The following is a 19,962-nucleotide window of genomic DNA, read 5'->3' on the forward strand; positions in this document are numbered from 1 at the left end:
TGCTGAGAAATGTGAGACGACCTTTAGATTTTCCGTGTCGGAGACTTTCACTTTCATTTCTCTCTTCTGCTGTCAGCGATGGCGTCTGCTGATCTGAGAGAGGAGCTGGACTGTTCCATCTGTCTGAACATTTATACCGATCCTGTAATGCTGAGATGTGGACACAACTTCTGCCGGGTCTGTATTGATCGATCGTTGGATACACAGGAGGGGTCTGGAGGTTATTCCTGTCCTCAGTGCAGAGAAGAGTTCCAGGATCAGCCTGCATTGCAGAGGAACATCACACTACGTAACATAGTGGAGACCTTCCGGTCTACTCAGCCAGATGAGAAGAAGACTGGAATCTTCTGTACTTACTGCATTCACTATCCTGTACCCGCTGTTAGATCCTGTCTGTTGTGTGAAGCTTCTCTGTGTGATAATCACCTGAGAATCCACAGCAAGTCACCAGAACATGTCCTAACTGAGCCCACCACTTCCATGGAGAACAGAAAATGCGCCATCCATAGGGAGCTTCTTAAATATTACTGTGCTGCAGATGCCGCCTGTATCTGTGTGTCCTGCAGGCTGGATGGAGAACACCAGGGACACAAGGTGGAGACTCTGGATGAGGCTTCTGAGAAGAAGAAACAGAAACTGAGGAACGTTCTGCAGAAACTGATGACAGAGACAGAGAAGACTGAGAAAAGAGTCCAGAGTCTGCAGGAACGTAAGGGAAAAGTACAAGAAAAATCAGCTGGTCTAACAGGTCTAACAATTTTTTTATTTATATTCTAATTTTTCTATTTTTTTTTATTATTTTTTCCGATTTTTGAATTTTCCCAACTCCATCCCAGATTATATGGTCCCTCTACCACAACAATGTGATCACATCTATGCATCATTCCCCCGCTGCTTCGTAAATAATTCCATTCCCCGTACACACATATATATATATATATATATATATATATATATATATATATTATTGTTTAAGTTATTATCTAGCCATACTAGCCGTATCAACTTACTTTCATTATATTATCACCTAAGGGCGGATTATGCATAGACCATTATTATTATTAGTACTTTTATTTTTATATTTGTAATATTGTCATTATTCTATAGGTGAAACTTGCAAAATTAGAATATGGTGCAAAAGTTCATTTATTTCAGTGCAGCAACTTAAAAGGTGAAACTAATATATGAGATAGACTCATTACATGCAAAGCAAGATAGTTCAAGCCGTGATTTGTCATAATTGTGATGATTATGGCTTACAGCTCATGAAAACCCCAAATCCACAATCTCAGAAAATGAGAATATTGTGAAAAGGTGGAATATTCTCGGCTCAAAGTGTCCCACTCTAATCAGCTAATTAAGCCATAACACCTGCAAAGGGTTCCTGAGCCTTTAAATGGTCTCTCAGTCTGGTTCAGTAGGAATCACAATCATGGGAAAGACTGCTGATTTGACAGTTGTGCAGAAAACCATCATTGACACCCTCCATAAGGAGGGAAAGCCTCAAAAGGTAATTGCAGAAGAAGTTGGATGTTCCCAAAGTGCTGTATCAAAGCACATTAATAGAAAGTTATGTGGAAGGGAAAAGTGTGGAAGAAAAAGGTGCACAAGCAGCAGGGATGACCGCAGCCTGGAGAGGATTGTCAGGAAAAGGCCATTCAAAAGTGTTGGGGACTTTCACAAGGAGTGGACTGAGGCTGGAGTCAGTGCATCAAGAGTCACCACACACAGACGGATCCTGGACATGGGCTTCAAATGTCCTATTCCTCTTGTCAAGCCGCTCCTGAACAACAATGTCAGAAGCGTCTTACCTGGGCTAAAGAAAAACAGACCTGGTCTGTTGCTCAGTGGTCCAAAGTCCTCTTTTCTGATGAGAGCAACTTTTGCATGTCATTTGGAAACCAAGGACCCCGAGTATGGAGGAAAAATGGAGAGGCACAAGGACCCTGAGTATGGAGGAAGGATGGAGAGGCCCAAGGACCCCAAGTATGGAGGAAGGATGGAGAGGCCTAAGGACCCCGAGTATGGAGGAAGAATGGAGAGGCCCAAGGACCCTGAGTATGGAGGAAGAATGGAGAGGCCTAAGGAGCCCGAGTATGGAGGAAGAATGGAGAGGCACAAGGACCCCGAGTATGGAGGAAGAATGGAGAGGCACAAGGACCCCGAGTATGGAGGAAGAATGGAGAGGCCCAAGGACCCCGAGTATGGAGGAAGAATGGAGAGGCACACACTGCAAGATGCTTGAAGTCCAGTGTGAAGTTTCCACAGTCTGTGTTGATTTGGGGAGCCATGTCATCTGCTGGTGTTGGTCCACTGTGCTTCATTAAGTCCAGGGTCAACGCAGCCGTCTACCAGGAGATTTTGGAGCACTTCATGCTTCCTTCCACAGACGAGCTTTATGGGGATGCTGACTTCATTTTCCAGCAGGACTTGGCACCTGCCCACACTGCCAAAAGCACCAAAACCTGGTTCAGTGACCGTGGGATTACTGTGCTTGATTAGCCAGCAAACTCGCCTGACCCGAACCCCATAGAGAATCTATGAAGCATTGCCAAGAGAAAGATGAGAGACATGAAACAGAACAATGCAGAAGAGCTGAAGGCCGCTATTGAAGCATCCTGGTCTTCCATAACACCTCAGCAGTGCCACAGGCTGATAGCTTCCATGCCACGCCACATTGAGGCAGTAATTGCTGCAAAAGGGGCCCAAACCAAGTACTGAGTACATATGCAGCTTCTACTTTTCAGAGGTCCGATATTGTTCTATGTACAATCCTTGTTTTATTGATTGCATGGAATATTCTCATTTTCTGAGATTGTGGATTTGGGGTTTTCATGAGCTGTAAACCATAATCATCACAATGATGACAAATCACGGCTTGAACTATCTTGCTTTGCATGTAATGAGTCTCTCATATACTAATTTCACCTTTTAAGTTGCATTACTGAAATTAACTTTTGCATGATATGCTAATTTTTTGAGTTTCACCTGTATTTTTGATTATCATCATTACCGTTACCATGGTTATACTGCATTTTTAATCTAATTATTTTATATACCACAGTTGCAAGGTGATCTTCACATCCTATGCCACTAGCTAAATTTATGAGCTATCTCACCAAGCATACACCATTGTGTGCAACATATATATATATATATATATATATATATATATATATATATATATATATATATATATATCAAAATTGTAATTCTTATTTTTTAATTTTCAACTAATTTTTAGTAATTTAAATTTTTTATTTTTATCTTTATATTTTATTGATAATTTTTTACATTTTGTAATTTTTTTAATTTTACAGTTTATTAGTTTTTAATTTCCCAATGTGTATATATATTTTTTTCATGTATTTTTATTTTATTATTTTTTATAATTTTTTGTGTGTGTGTAATTTTTTTTTTTTTTACATATATATATAAAATTACATTTGATTTTACATTATTATTTTTCATTTTGACCATTTCTATTTTTATTCACATTTTATAAATATTGATAACCAAATGTATTTTTTCCTTTTTTTTCTTTTCATTTCCTCTGTTTTCCAATTTATTTTCATATTAATAACTTCTTATTTTTTCATCCATTTACAATTTTAATTCTCTTCCCGTACTCTTAACCACACAACCTTACAACAATGGTATAATCACATTATTGCTGAAACATTTGGTTAATTCATTGCCAATCAGCCCCTCTGAGGATTAACTTTATATATATATATATATATATATATATATATATATATATATATATATATATATACACACACAACTATTGGACTCCCACCTCCCCCTGCTTGATAAAGGAGCGCACTTCCGCCTCTCCAGGCCAGCGCATACTCCGAAACGCGTCGCAGTCCACCTTGGGTAACTGACGTCATCACGCCCACGTCATCGCTGCGTTCCAGCGTGCGTTCCCCCCGGCTTTGAGGAGGACGTGCACGCTGGCCGGCTCCACAGCTGTCCCCCTCCAGCCACCACGCTGCTCCAGCGGAACGCTGACACATTGTTACCGATGACAGCTCAGTGACACCGATGACAACCCCCTCCTGCCCCATGTTACACCACACCACTTTATTTCATGCATTACTTGTACCTCATACATGGGAGGGTTCCTACTTCTCATCTTCATTAAAGTGTTATGCTGCACTTAGAGGCGCTTCTTCTCCTTCTCTCATCCTAACAGAGAGAGTCAATGCCCTGTTCATAGAGCTCAGGAGACAACTGGAGGACCTGGAGAAGAGAGTCCTGAGGGAGATCGCCAGCCAGGAAGAGCGGCTTTCATGTCCATTGTCTGAGATGATCCATCAACTGGAGATAAAGAAGAAGGATCTGTCCAGGAAGATGGGGGACATTGAGGAGCTGTGTAACATGACCGACCCCCTGACTGTCCTCCAGGAATCAGACACAGGGGACTTGTGTGATACTGAGGAGGGAGATGATGAGGACAGAGAGAGACATGATAGACTCCTCCATGATGGAGGGGATCTGGATGTGGCTGGAATCTCACACACATTACACACAGGGATATCTGATATGATAAAAGGGGGAAATGTATGCTTCAATATACAGGAAGCTTCAGACTTATTACTGGATGTGAACACAGCTCAGAATAATCTACAGATATCAGATGACATGAAAACTGCATCCTGGTCAGATACAAAGCAGAATCGTCCAGAAACACCAGAGAGATTTCAGTTCTGGGGCCAGGTATTAAGCAGTCAGAGTTTTTCCTCGGGGCGACATTACTGGGAAGTGGATGTCAGTGAGGGAGAAGAGTGTGAAGTCGGGATGTGTTATCCCAGTATAGAGAGGGGAGGAAGAAGGCAGTCAGGGATTGGATGTAATAACAAGTCCTGGAGTTTGTGGAAGTATGACAATGAGTGTTATCTATTACATGATGATAAAACAATCCGCATATCTCCCGATACCCCCCCTGATAGAGTCAGGATCTATGTGGATTATGAGGCCGGGCAGCTGTCCTTTTATGATCTGTGTGACCCCATCAGACACCTCCACACCTTCACCACCACCTTCACTGAGCCCCTCCATGCCGGGTTATTTGTAGAAGAGGGTTGTATAAAGATCTCTGGGGGGGTCAGGAGACGTGTAAAATGATCATATGACAGGAAATCTGACCTGAATCTGGTGAAATCTGCTGAGAAATGTGAATCTGGTTCATAGGATGACACCGTTTGTAGAGATAATATATTTCTTCAATCGGTAGATTTGGTAGATCTCAGCCGAGGAGATTGTCCTCCATCACTTCCACATCCAACAAGGCAAAATTTGGGGGGGGGGGGTTATTTATCATTAGGCTGACCACACACTATACAATCTGATTGTACAATAACCTTTAGATCTACCAGCTGTGTAGTATACGGGTCTGCCTGATGTGACCCAATAAAGAGCTGATTCACACATGTGCGGTGCGGATTGAAGCTCAGGATTCACAGCTAATTGGCACAGTAGTTGTTCAGCGGTTCAGATCAGGTTTACATCAGGTTCAGGAAAGGTTCAGGTCAGGATTTTATCCTGTTCACACATGTGCGGTTTACAAACGGTTCCTATAGAAGTCAGTAGCCTGTAATCCGCACCTGAACCGGACCGCACTGCTCAGAAATCGCACATGACTCCTTCTCACTGCCAGTGCACCGGACCTATGTGGACAGGCACCATAGGAAGCAATGTTATGTCACATGTCATGCCGATTGGATGCGGTTCAAACCAATCCAATCCACATATGTGTGAACCGGCACTCAGAGGATTGTTTAAATTTGTCTTCATAGGAGATAGTTTTGGTAAAGCTAAAGGAGATTTGGTGGTGTAGAGTGTGGTCAGCCTTAGATTTACCAAAAGTATGTCATAGAAAGCCGGACATGAGCAATCCACTCACATTGTATCCAGGCAGACCCTCGCATTACATACAGTAGTTGCTGGTAGATCCATACAGATTGTATAGTGTATGGTCAGCTTTAGGGGTTCAGGTTGGAGGTTATATTAAGGTTGGGGGTTATGCTATGGTTGGGGGTTATGTAACTTTAGCTCCCGCCCCCTTTTTTCTGAACTTTTGGACAAGCTGTATAAATTCTGCACTTTGAACAGATGTAGAGAAGAGAAGACTGCAGATACACAGGTACAACTTATGTAGGAGGATTTGTTTCCTCTCTGTGTATCTCCTGAGGCCAGTCACTGCACTGGGTATAGGTAAGGGTTTACAACCCCTTTGAAGATTTAATCATGAGTCGGTTTTATGGCCCTTTTACCCGTCTGACTGCTGAACAGCAGAGATTATGCTGGATGGTTATTCACTGTTATAAATAAGTCATCTAGAAAGGTGAAAATATTTTATTCTGTAAAGTGGTTATAAGGGAAGGACATTCTGTACCTCAAAGCCGTATTAAACCCAAAGGGAAACATTTGTTATATTGCAGCTTACCAATTCTTAGATGTGACGGCTGCATTTGTTTTATTTTTTAGGCTTTCTTTCCTCTATTTTTATCTTGTGATCCTGCCAGTATGTCTGTTGTTTTTCAAAGGAACAAGCTCTCTTCCAGATATAGCAGTTACAGGGATGAGACAAACCATCTGCCAATGACAGGGGTGATTACAATACTCAGCTTTTAATTATTTATGTAAAAACTTTATCCTAAAAGGGAAAGCATGTTTGGTGTAACTGCTTGGAGTTTGGCTTCAATTTGTTAGTGTATTTAAATCTGCTAGTCCATTTAACACTCCCCTCCCCCCAGACAGATAATGCTGCTGTCCAAAGGTGCCCCCTGTGCTCCTTCCTCCAGAGTGGGAGCGATCTAATACAGGAGGTATGTTACTGACCAGCAGTGCCGGGACAAGATCATCTAGAGCCCAGGGTGAAGATGCTGAATTGTGCCCCCCCCCCCCAAGATGTATGAGCATTATGTGTTAGCAAAAATCCCCTCCCCCACAAAAAATGGACTAATCTGCCTGCTTATCCCCTAAGCATTCCCCCTCCTCCCAGTACAAATCTGCTGCTTGCTGAAATCCCCTTCCCAGAACAAATATTTGCCCCCCCCAACCCCCTGCTCAAATCCACTCATTCCTCATATGTCCCCAGCACAAATCCACCCCCCTGAAAATCCTCACCTCAAATTTCATTTCTGAGCACAAATCTCTCCCCCCACTCTAAATCGCCCCTCCCAGCAAAAATTCTCCCCAATCCCCCATCCTAACACAAATCCACCCAAATTTCCCCTCCTAGCACAAATCCCCCCAATCATCCCTGCTAGCACAAATCCCCCCCCCCCAAAAAAAAAAACAAAATCCCCTACTTGCACAAATCCCACCCCCAACCTCCTTTTGGTGCCACCCCCACTTCACATGATATCACAGTGCCCAGGGCAGCCGACCCTCCTGCCCACCCCTTGTCCCAGCCCTGCTGACCAGATCACCAGGTGAAAACAGAGGGGAAAAGCCTAAAAAAAGAAAACGAATGCTGCCAAGAGAAAAAAAGCATTGGGTGGTAAAAAAGCAAAATCCACCTGTTGCTTGTCTGTGGAATTCTACTGAGAAGTCATTTTACCCTTTTATATGTGTTGTTTTATATATTTCATGCATTTTTTTTTTAATATTAACAATTTTTATTGGTTTTCATGCAAATACAAAAAAGGATAAGAAAGGAGAGTAAACATAACAGAGAGGTACATCGATAGCAAAACAGCATAAAATCAGGACCAGCAGAGTAAAAAATAAATAACAGTGTGACGGTACTCAGGACCTTACAATTTAGGCCGGTACAGAGGAAACAAAGGTATCCCATGGGAGCCATATTATCTCAAACACAGCAAATGAACAACTATGTAATGCAGTCAAATATTCCATCTGTCTTACATCAGCAATAAGTTTGTACAAAATCGAAAATGAAGGAGGAGTAGAGGCTAACCAACCCATAGGAATGCTTCTCCTGGCCGCGGTCAGAACATGTACAGCAAGTTTTCTGGATGGTTTAGGTAGGCCTGGGAATGGCAGACCTAGTAAAAAATGTAGTGGGTCAAGTGGGAGAGAGGTATGCAATAGTGATTGTAACAAGGAAAGAACATCTTCCCAAAAAGGAATAATGGAACTGCATGTCCAAAAGATATGATAGAGAGAACCGAGGTCTTTACCACAACGCCAGCAGACAGGAGAAGCATTTGGATTATATGCGTGAAGAACTTCAGGCGTTTTGTACCATAACATCATGATCTTGTATATATTTTCCTTAAAAACCACACAGACAGAAGATCTAGATGCATTTTCCCAAATTTTCTTCCACGTTAATAAATCAATATCACATTGTACGAATTGAGACCATCTACGCATGTAAAGATGAGTGTCATTGGATAAGGAGGGGGCATCCATAAGAAGTTTATATGTATTAGAAATAATACCCCTTTGGTGGGGACCCTGCATACATAAACGTTCAAAGGGAGTAGGCTTCCCCAGGATCAATGAGGGTGATAAGGTGGAGAAAAAGTGGCGCATTTGAAGGTAAATATAAAAGTGTTGAGAAGGTAGAAGAGCTTTTTTCTGGAGTTCTGGGAATGAGTGTAACTTACGAGTCACCGGGTGTACCAAGTGACGCAGTTGAAAAAGGTCAGCCTCTACCCAAAGAGACATCCGAGATATGGCCATATTGTCTGGCAGGTTAGGGTTATAGAGGATATTTGTCAGTGGGGAGCAATCAGAGGCCAGTGTAAATTTAGCCTTGCATTTTTGCCAAACAGTCAGAGAAAAGTGCATGGGGCCAAGGAATAGATGGCTAAAAGAAGAGACATCCACAGCTGAGGTCGACCAAAGGAGAGAGCAGGGATGAGCTGGAGACAGCTGCAAAGATTCAATCTCAGTCCATGTGTTGGGAGGGTAATGAGTGGACCATGACATGAGAAAACCCTGCACAAGGCGGAGCTTGACTATGGCGGCCGAGGAGAGTCCGAGGTAGGAACTCTCGGCTCATCCTCCTCTGTCCGATCCCCTCCAGGCTCCCAAGATACAATCGGTAGGGAGGAACATTAAGCAAGACAAGACTTACCCCTGCTCGGCGGACACCCTAGGACGTGCGGGAGCCCGCAGGAAGGGGGACTTGGAGGCTGGAGACCAGCTGGAGGCAGCTCTGTAGGGAAGCCGTGGCTGGGTGCTGAGGAGAGAGGGGGCGCGGCTCGAGTGTGTGGCTGGCCGCAGTAAACTACTGGGAGGCGAGGAAGCCGGCCGGAGTCTGACAGGTGGAGGAAGAGACGCTGAGCCGCCTACCGCCCAGCTAGCTTGGAGCTAGGAGAGGGAGCTGCGGAGAGGAGAGATACGGTGTGGTATGGGGGAGAGAGGGCAGAGGTGATTCTAGCCCTCTGGACAGCAGACTCCTCCACAGTAATCTACAGGGGCCCAGCCCCCTTACACTATTTATCGCCTAATGTTTCTAGAGCCCTCCGCACTACAACCCCCAACAACTCAAACTCTCAGTGCTCTACACCCCCCCTGCACTACAACTCTCAGCGCTCCTTGGCCACCCCCAGCACTACAACTCCCAGCGTCACCATAACTTACAGAGGCCCAGCCCCCCTCCACTATAAATTTATAATGCTGTCATAGCCCTTTGCACCATAATCCCCAGCATTCCAAACTCTCAGTGCATCACACCCCCCCCTGTACTACAACTCCCAGCGTTTCTCTGCCACACCCAACAATACAACTTCCAGCGTCACCATGGGGTGCCCCCCTGAGGAGGAAAAGAAGAAAGGTTGATATATTGTATGGATTGAAGAAAAGAGCCCGATGCTATCTCACAGGAAGAGAAACGCGAAGGGGTGAGTGAGACTGGCTGTGGCTGTATGCATGATTCTTGTATTGAGCTGTTGGGGAGGCAGAACGTGAGAGAAATAGGGAGGACTCCCAGAAGAAGAGAAAGACTGAGAAGAAGATTGGGGAAAAGAAAGGGCTAAAAGAAAAGGTGAATAGACAGGATTGGGACTTGCATGTAAAAGACTGTCTTTCTTTAACGACGAGTTCCCAGAGGAAGGGGGGAAGGAAAGAAAAAAAAAAAAAAGAAGTGAAAGCCACAGAAGAAATGAAAAATAAAAGTGCAAAGGGGAGTGGGCTGAAGGGGACCCAAACTGGCACAACCAAAAAATATACGTCCCAGGGAAACGTGACCCCAGAAAGGCCTCAGAGTAGAAATGGAAAAGGAGAAATAGTATCTAGTCCGCAAAATAGCTCCAGACAGTCACTGGATCTGGACATTAGTAATCAGCAAATATCAGAAAATATAGAGTTAGAAAAAGATTTACAAATACCAAACAAAAAAGAGATGGCAGAAATGTTCAAAGAACTAGAGAAAACAATAAAGCAAGAAATGGTAAATATTCGGAATGATCTCGGACAGCTGTTGGTAAGAGTGGAAGAAACGGAGCAGAAAGTTAAAAATCAGACCCAGATTATATCCGAATTAGAAAAGAAGATAATTAATATGGGGAAAACTCAGGAAAAATTGCTGTACAAGGCGGAAATACAAGAGAACAGAGAAAGGAGGAGAAATATCAGGATTCGAGGGGTCCCAGAAAGCCAAAAAGGAGAAATATTGTATGAGGTGACTTGCAAAATACTAAACTCTATAATGGGAAACTCTGACATGGAAAGGACTAAAATAGAAGGAACCTTTAGAAAAGGGAAACCCCATCTTGGGAAGAAAAGGCCGAGAGATATACTGGTGAAATTTTATGATCTACAGGAAAAAGAAAAAATCTGGAGGAAAATTAAGGGAAAATCAGTAATTAAGTATGGAGAAATAGATATCCAGATATATGCGGATTTATCACCAGAGACTTTGTGGAGGAGGAGAGCTCTAAGACCTTTGCTAGAACAAATGAAAAAACAGAATATTCAATATAGATGGGGACACCAGAGTGTCTAATAGGATGGAAGAACGGAGTTACAGCTTATTTAAGGTTCCCAGAGGATATGAGAACTTTTTGTGATAGATTGAAATTGCAAAGAACGGAAATTATCGGCTGGGAAGAAGAACCGGGAGAAATTAGATCTGCAAGACAAGAGGACTGGCAGCTTGTGGGGGGGAGGGGTTGGGGGGGGGAGGGGAGAGAGTTGTGTTTTTTTTTTTTTTTTTTTCTCTCTATCTCTCTCTCGTCCTCCTCTTCTTCCTTCACCCGCCCGGCCTATTTCCTTTTTTTTTTTCTCTTCTCATTTGTGAATTGTCTTGGTAGAAAGTGGGGGCCACGGGGAGATATGGATAGAGGGGAGGCCGTCCTTGGGAGGAGTGAAGCCCTGAGGATTAAATCAAAGGTGGACTTAACACCACAAATGATTGATAGGCAAATTAAAGGCCTAAAAGGGGGGGGGGGAGGGGAGGTGGATGGAGAGGGAAGGGAGAGGAGTTGGGGAGGAGGGACATGGTTAGAAAAAAGAGGGGGGTGGGAGGGGTTTTAGGGTCAACACTCTGCATGATGGAAGGGAAAAATAAAAAATTAGGGATATAAGACATATGGAAGATCTAAGATTTATAACATATAACGTAAAGGGATTGAACTGTCCTGGGAAGAGATTTAAAATATTCAAGGAGCTACAGCATAGAGAGGCTTCGGTGGTATTTTTGCAAGAGACACACCTTGAGATTAAGTCAAATATAAAGCTGTACTCTAGAAATTACCCAACATGGTTTTATGCGGATTCCCCAATCAAGAGAGCCAAGGGAGTAGCAATAGGGTTTGCAAAAAATATAAGGTTGGAGATAGAAGAAAGAGAGGTAGATCCTGAGGGGAGATTTTTGTTTTTGAAGGGTAGACTACAAGACCAGGAATGTTACAATTGTGAATATCTATTGCCCAAATAAAAGACCAGAAGTTTATCTGAAGGGAGTTTTGAGAAAACTGATGGCCTTTAAGAAGGGACGCTTGATAGTGGCAGGGGATTTGAATTTATGTATGGACCCACAAATAGATACGATGGAAGTATTTATATATCCTATACTCTAGTTGGGAAAAGAGGTAATAGAACAATGCAGAGTGGGTGGGTTTACATGGGGGGAGGGAGGTTTTATTTAGGGAGGAGGGAAAATTAGATAGAGGGGGGAGGTAAATGGGAATAAAGATTGTAAGAAATGTAATTAATGATATGGAAATGGTTTTTTGTATGAGAATAGTTATGAAATATGTATTATATATGGAAAATAAATAAAAATTTAAATAAAAAAAAAATGACATGAGAAAACGTAGGTGAGTTGCATAGTAGTATGTTATTATATCCGGTGCCCCCAAACCCCCCCTAGAATGCGGGGAGAGCAAAACAGAATGTGCAATCCTATGTCGCTTGTTGTGCCAAATAAAGTGCAGGAAAGATTTCTGAAGAGAATGGAGTTTGGACATAGGAACAGGAATGGGGAGGGACGCAAAAAGGTATAGAAGTTTGGGTAACACGGTCATTTTTAGTACGTTAATGCGTCCGAGAAAAGAAATGGGCAGGGCATCCCAATGTTTCAGAGAGCGAGAAATCGCTACAAATAGAGGGGGGAAATTGGCCTCGTATATGGAATGGTAAGCGGAAGTAAGATTAATACCTAGATATTTTAAGGAGTGGGTGCACCACCGGTAGGGAAAGGCATCCTGAGGGGAAGATAAAACAACAGGTGGGACATGTAGTGGGAGTGCTTCAGTTTTAGACGTGTTAACCTTGTAGCCGGATATGACCCCAAATTGTTTCAAGGTCTTATGCAAAATCGGTAGAGAGATATGGGGACTCGTAAGTGTGAGGAGGATGTCATCTGCAAACAGTGATAATTTGTACTCATGGGTATGGGATTGTATCCCGTGAATATCCGGATTCGACCTGATGGCGATAGCTAGTGGTTCCAGACAAAGAATGGACAGTAAAGGAGAGAGTGGACACCCCTGTTGTGTACCATTTGACATCTGAAAGGGGAGTGAAAAAAAGGAGGCTAATCTGACCTGCGAAAGGGGAGAAGAATAAAGGGCCTTCAAGGCTGCTATAAATGGACCCCTGAAACCAAACCTCTCCAAGACCATAAACATGTAAGGCCAACTCAAACGGTCAAAAGCTTTTTGAGCATCCAAGCTCAATAATATAGCAGGGGTAGAGGATCGGTTAACCAAATCAACCAGATCAATAGATCTCCTGGTGTTATCTGCAGCGTGTCTGGCAGGTACAAAGCCCACTTGGTCCCTATGTATGAGTTTGGAAATAATTCCGGACAGTCGGTTGGCCAAAATTTTAGTGGAAATCTTGTAGTCGGAATTAAGTAGGGCAATGGGGCGGTAATTGTCTACAATAGAGTGATCTTTATCGGGTTTGGGGATAACCGAGATATATGCACGGGGGAACTCAGTGTGGGGTACGACACCCTTAAAAAGATCTCGGTAAAAAGAGAGGAGATGAGGGGCCAGGATACCAATAAAGGATTTATAATAGGAGTAGGGCAGTCCATCCGGTCCCGGGGCTTTACGAGAGGGGAGATGTTTAATTGTGTCAAATAATTCCTTCGGTGTAATGTCAGCATTAAGGGCGGCAATGTCAGAGGGTGACAGTCTCAGAAGTGATAGGGGGTTAAAAAAGTTATCAAAAGATAACTGTGTGAGGGGCGGGTGAAGGTCCGGGGTCAGACAGTTGTACAGATTCTCATAGTATGAGCCATAAAGGGATGCCATGACCTGCGGGTCATAAGTAGGGCTTCCATTCGGTTGGATTAAAAGATCAGGCATCGTTGAAGGAGACAGAGCTTTGAGTCGATTGACTAACATACTGTCAGGGATCATCGCGACGCATGGGTCTGCACATGCGTAGGTGTCTGCCAAGACATGCAGGCAGCAGGGCACTAGGACCCAGGCGCACCCATCGCCTATGACGGTGCTGGGCAGGCACTAGGACCTGGGCTGCGCCTGTCAGGTGCAGGGCGGGCTACTTAAACCAGCCCTGCACAGACACAAGTTGCCGTATGGTCTGATCTTGTTCCTGTGTTCCTGTATTACAGTTGTTTGAGATTCGTTGCTGACCTGCCTGGACCTGACCCCTGCTGACTTCTCCTGCTCTGACCTCTGGCTAAGTTCGACCTCTCTTTTGGATATCCCTACCTGATCTGAACTACTGGTACCGACCCCGGCGAGTGACCTGACTATTCTTCTGCCTGCTGCCTTGTACTACGCTGACCCCTCTGTTACCGACCCGGCCCGTTTGACCACGCTATTGCTCAGCCATCCATCCGACCCGCACAGATTAGCTGCTACTCTCCAGACCTGTCTGCCTCTCCACGTCAGGCTCTCTACCTGCCATTACCTCTGGTGATTCCTCTACCTCAGGTGGGTGTACTCAGGGGCCGCGACCTGGTCACTGTCCGCTCCAAGCCCATCCCCACTATCAGGGGCTCTGGTGAACAAGCAGACTGGGGCTTAGACTCCGTGCCCTGGGGAATCCTGTCCTGTGGACTGCTAGAGTACACCAGGTGGTCCTTAACACATACGATGAGGTTTATTAGAGAATTCATAAAATTTCTGCTTAACCCACAGGAGGGATTGTGCAGACTTACTGGAGTCAAGAGCTTTAATTCGGTCACGAAGATATGTTACCCCCCCGGAGCCCAGAAATGGACGGTTTGGCTAATAACCGTTGTTCCGCCAAAGACAGTTGATGAATAAGAGAGGCCCTAGCACTTGCCGAGGACTTTTTTAAACGAGAGCCCAAAGAAATACAGAGTCCTCGAAATACCGCCTTATGAGCCTCCCACAGGGTGGAGGAAGAAGCTACGGAGCCAACATTGTGAGTAAAATAAGTGTCAAGTCCTCGGGAGAGTTCATCCCTAAGATGTTCTGTGGAAAGAAAGGTCTCATTAAGGCACCAATGACATGGTTTGGGTATAACGGGAGGGAAAAAAAGGTTCAAAGTCAGAGAGGCGTGGTCAGACCAGGTAATGGGGTTGTATTCCGAGGAGACCAAGAGAGGAAGCAGTGGGGCAGAGATAAAAAAATGATCTAGGCGGGAAAAGCTACGGTGAGGGGTGGAGTAGAAAGTTAATTGTTTGTGGAGTGGGTGTTTAATCCGCCAGGCGTCAAAGAGACGATGCTCCCTTATCGGAAATGGAACCTAGGTTTGCGAGTGTTTGGAAAGAAATTGCAATTGATCCGTGTTTGGGGCGTATAAATTCAACAGTACAAGGGGGGTGTCACCAAACATACATTCCAACATAATGAAACGACCCTGTTGGTCGACTTTGGAGGAAACAACCCGAAGGGAGCAGTGTGATCTAATCAAAATTGCCACCCCAGCCTTCCCGGGAAGGATCAAAGGCCGAATAGGCTTGGGAAAAAAATCCCGAGGCAAAACGAAAGGAGCCAGTTGATTTGAAATGGGTCTCCTGGACAAAAATAATGTCTGCTCCTGAGGGATCGAAATTTCCTCAAAGCCATCCACCGTTTTTGAATGGAGTTGAGGTCCTTGACATTGTATGACAAAAACCTCAAAGCCATTATAAAATAATAATAGATGAAGCACATGTATTAGCATGAAAGGTGAATATAATACCATCGATGTAATAGAATAAAAAACAAAGAAAACTAAATTAACACAGAAGAGAGTAAACATAGTGGTAGACATAAGTATCCGCAAGGATATAAACTTGGGAACAACAGTTAGACCCAAGTTGTCTAGTCCTATGGCTAGACAAAATCGGGAGCAGCACGGCAACTGAGACATCAAAAAGGTCGTCAAATCCGGCCAGAAAAAACAAAAATGAAAAATGCACCCAACAAGGGCTCGACCGGCCAAAAAGGAAAGACCAGTGGAGAAATCACATATAGACAGAAGGGAGGGATCATCACCGGCTCACATCGGAAAGTCACCCCAGAAAATCATCAGACGAGCGGGACGGACGACCGAGGACAACGTAGACGTTGTGGGGTACGTGGGCGCCTCCTCCGGGGTCCGCGGACTGGAGTCCAGATCTTTTTGGGGGTAACAGATGGACAGGATGGAGTTGGAGGCAGTGGGGACACGTCATCTGACAAATGTGGAAGTCCCAGGTGCTTTAAAAAAGAATCCCCCTCATGAAGATCACGGAGCACAACTTGAGTATTGTCCCTTGTTACGATCAGCCTGAAGGTGAACCCCCACCGATAAGAGACACGGTGTTGCTGAAGGTGTGTGGTGATCAGCTTTAGAGCTCGTCGCTTGCCCAGGGTAGTCGGTGACAAGTCGCAGAAGAGCTGGAGTCTGTCCCCTTTAAATTCCAAAGATGGCTTGTGGCGAACTGCTGATAATAAGGCTTCCTTGCTTTGAAAGAAATGGAAGCGAACGATGACGTCGCGTGGTCTGGTGCCTTTGACAGGTTTTGGAACCAAAGAGCGGTGAGCCCTGTCTAATCGCCAATCTGCTTCTGGGACCATGGGAGCAGTTGCGGAGAAAAAGGACAGTAGGTGACGGTGTAGTTGTGCATCAGCAATAGATTCGGACATACCACGTATACGGATATTTTGGCGCCGTTCCCTGTTTCCCAAGTCCTCTTGTTGGAGCTGCATTTGGGACATGGAATGCTTCAAGTATGCGTTATCCTCTTCCAGAACATGGACGTATTGCACCAAATCATCAAACTCATTTTCCAATTTATCCATGCGGTCTCCAATCTGAGCTATTTCCCCTCTGAGATCCAAGGCCAGTTTTCCAATTTCAGCGGATATGGATGCGGTGATATTGCGTAAGAATATTTGCAATTTATCATCTAGCGCTGAAATTGTGAGAGAAGATGACGTGACGGCCTGCTGGGAAGTCTTGGCAGAGGGCTGTTGATTCCCTGAGGCAGTGTGGTCTATTGCCCCCCCAGTTATATTCTGGGGGTCATGATCCTCCATCTGAGACTGGATCAGGGCAGAGGCAGGCAGAGATGCTGTAATGCATGAGGGTGCAGTACCCTCCGTGACCACCGGGGGGCCGGGATCTCTCCCTGGGTTCCTGGACATACTAGAGGCCGGTGATTGCGGCCTGGATAAGAACCGCCGGAGCGGTGAGGGCCGCGGATCCTGTGGCTGCGGGGAGGGGGGCTTCCAGCGCCCTATCTTCCCCATAGAGGTCTTTCCCTGATGCCGGGCCGGAAGCAGAGGATGTGTGACTCACCCGGAGCTGAAGGAAGGCAGTGACGCGTGGCGGGTGAGTCCGTGCTGGCCGGGGATGAGCGGAGCTCAGGCTCTATGCGACCGCCATCATCCCTGGTCGCGCATGCGCCCCCATTCCATGCATTTTAAGGTTTTAGATTCCACTTTTATACATTTTATCTTGTCTCTATTTTTGTGCCATTTTATGTTCTGGGATTTGATTATTGTGTGCTGACATTTTATTGTACATTTTATTGTCCAACTTTCATCTTTCATTAAAATTTTGTTGAAACCTTGAAGTGTTGGTTTTAGTATTTTGAAGCGTTCATTTTCAGGCTTTGGTTACAATGTATCTAAAGCCTTCCTTTGTTTTAATTTTGATAGAGTAGGGAAGGGTTAGAACCTCGCTCAGTTTTTTTTTAAACATATTTTCATTTCCTGTTCACAGAGACACAAGGAAGTCTCTCCAAGGTCAGAGGAATCCCCCTCTTAGTCTAGGTTCACACCTATGCAGGTTGTGTTTGATGTGTTTCTGCATTGCGTTTTGCGTTGTGTTTTGCATTTTTGACACTTTTTTTAATGCATTTTGTGTTTTTGTTTTTTCTTGTTGCTAAGCAGGATTAAAATGTAAAACGCAGAAAAAACACAATACATGCTTTTCTGCAGCATTCCCATTGAAGTCTATAGAACCAAAAATGCAATGTTTTGTGTTTAAAAAAGTCCCTGACGCTTTCCAAAAAAAGCATCGTGTGAAAAAGCAGAGATGTGAACCTGTCCCATAGGAAATCATGTTAAATGGTATGCTATGCGTTTCTGCAAAACTCTGCAGAAAACGCTTAGGTGTGAACTTAGGGTTAGATAGGTGTCACTGGAACACATGGGGGGGGGGGGATTTACAAAAATTGGAGCACTCAGAATCTGGTGCAGCTGTGCATGGGAGCCAATCAGCTTCTAGCTTCTGCTTGCTCAATGATCCCTTTGATCCTAAGGGTAAAACAAATATTAATGCCTAAGCACAATTTTGCAACTTTGACATTTGTTAGTGAAACCGTACATATCATCACAACTACTGTGTGCATTCAGGTGGATTATACCATGATTTTTTCAGGAGAAATTGTGCTTTCATTTGATGGTAAATGGTAATGAATACCTCCTGATTTTTTTATTTATTTTTATAGAAGGAAAACTGGCCCAAAATAATACCTTTTTTTTTTTTTATTTAGCTGTATATTTCTTGCTACTACCATAACCTATTACCAAAAAAAAACCCAAAATAAATTCTCCTGCTCCTGATGATCGCAGTGATACCACATGTGTGTATGTTACTTGTTGTTTGTACCCGAGGGTGTCAGTGCATTCTTAATGACACCTTCAAAAGCAGGTTGCAAACGCAGTGCATTTGCCTGCACCAGATTGTATGGTACAAAACAAACATGCAATCCAGTTGCACTGCAGTACCGAAATCAAATCCTCAAAGTTGTAGTGATGAATGAGTAAGCACTTTGCATTGAGATTTTTTTATATTGTCTGTCTGGTGCAGAAACTGTTTCTCTACCAGACCTTTGCTATGTGTTGCAGCAAATTGTGGCAATACAGCAAAGCTATTGGTGGATATTGAAAGCTGATATTTTGGAGCTTTCTTACAATTTGCTATATTCTTTCCACATTACCCTGTGGCAACCATTTTGTGAACTGAAATAAAAGTGAAAAATGTCATCTGAGAACAGTGTGAATGCGCTATAGAACTCATACATTCATCAGAAAATACTGTACTTGAGACCAGGGGCAGACTGACAACTCATGGGGCCCCCAGACAATAGGGGATCATGGGGCCCCTGTGTCCTCACCCATACTCAAACCACTCCCAAAAATTAATATGAAAGGTACCAGGGACATCTCATGGGGTCTCCTACTGACCCCAGGCCCTCGGGCAGTGCCGAGTGTCCGAATGGTCAGTCCACCCCTGCTTGAGACCCATTACTTTTGCACTGGCTTTCAGTCCATCAAGTTCAAGGAACAGTTTCTGAAACACTTGAAAAGTGTATTTAAGTTCCTTGGGATAGCACAGATTCAGAGCATATATTATACCCATCAGCAAAGCACGGCACCTTGGAATATTACATCCCTCCAGGATTTTGGTTCCCTCCACCAGAATGGTTGCTGTCTTGTGGTCACATCCTGAGGTGGGCTGGTTACCAATAATAGCAATTTTCATCACTTGCATGTCAAGGTTTGCTTCGAACTCTTCCAAATCCTTGTAAAAGGAATTCAAAGAAATGTCAGCTTGTTGAAGATAATGAATTTGATAATTACCACGGACTTCTTTGTACTATGACACCCTTTATTCTATTGTAAACCTGGCCATACATTCTACAGTTTTTTGTACAATTTCTTAACAATCTCCTCTAGATTTACCTTCAGCTATGTAGTGCGAGGGCCTGCCTGACTGAATAGAAATTTAAAGTGTTGTTTAGGTTTGACCTCATATTATATGGTTTGGTGAATCTAAAGAAAAATGATCCGATAAGATGATATAATATATGGCCACCCTAAAAGAGAAATACAGGGTTTAAAAATATGATGCTCATCTAGGTGGATGCAGCATTGGTCTGATGCTGCATCTATCCCCTGCCACTTCTAAGACTGAGAACTGACTTATCAAAGACCGCTGATCTCTCAGTTCTCAGTCTTCTGTGAGCAGAGAGTGGTGACTGTCAGTCACCGGCTCTCTACTGTGCCCCTCCAGCACTCACTGGAGCGCTGGGCTGTGGAGGGGGCAGGCTCTCAGCGGCATGCTGAGAGGTTGAGCCAGCTGGTGATCAGGCATCCAGGTGGATCC

The 19,962-nt window shown here is 44.1% G+C and overlaps 1 protein-coding gene and 1 long non-coding RNA gene across 2 annotated transcripts in view; one reads left to right on the forward strand and one right to left on the reverse strand.

Moving 5' to 3' along the window:
• Nucleotides 1-19,962, reverse strand: part of LOC149450295 (uncharacterized) — a 1,099,640-nt gene that overhangs the window by 411,285 nt on the left and 668,393 nt on the right. The gene's annotated exons all lie outside the window — the stretch shown is intronic.
• On the forward strand, nucleotides 79-5,133 carry LOC149450301 (E3 ubiquitin-protein ligase TRIM39-like). The gene is made up of 2 exons (XM_089691962.1): nucleotides 79-739; nucleotides 4,202-5,133. The coding sequence occupies exons 1-2, from the start codon at nucleotides 79-81 to the stop codon at nucleotides 5,131-5,133; spliced, it is 1,593 nt and encodes a 530-aa protein (XP_089548088.1).

The sequence above is a fragment of the Staurois parvus genome, unplaced genomic scaffold (assembly GCF_062004578.1).
Source record: "Staurois parvus isolate SC_StPar_1 unplaced genomic scaffold, SC_StPar_1.0 ptg000575l, whole genome shotgun sequence".
Taxonomy (NCBI): Eukaryota; Metazoa; Chordata; class Amphibia; order Anura; family Ranidae; genus Staurois; species Staurois parvus.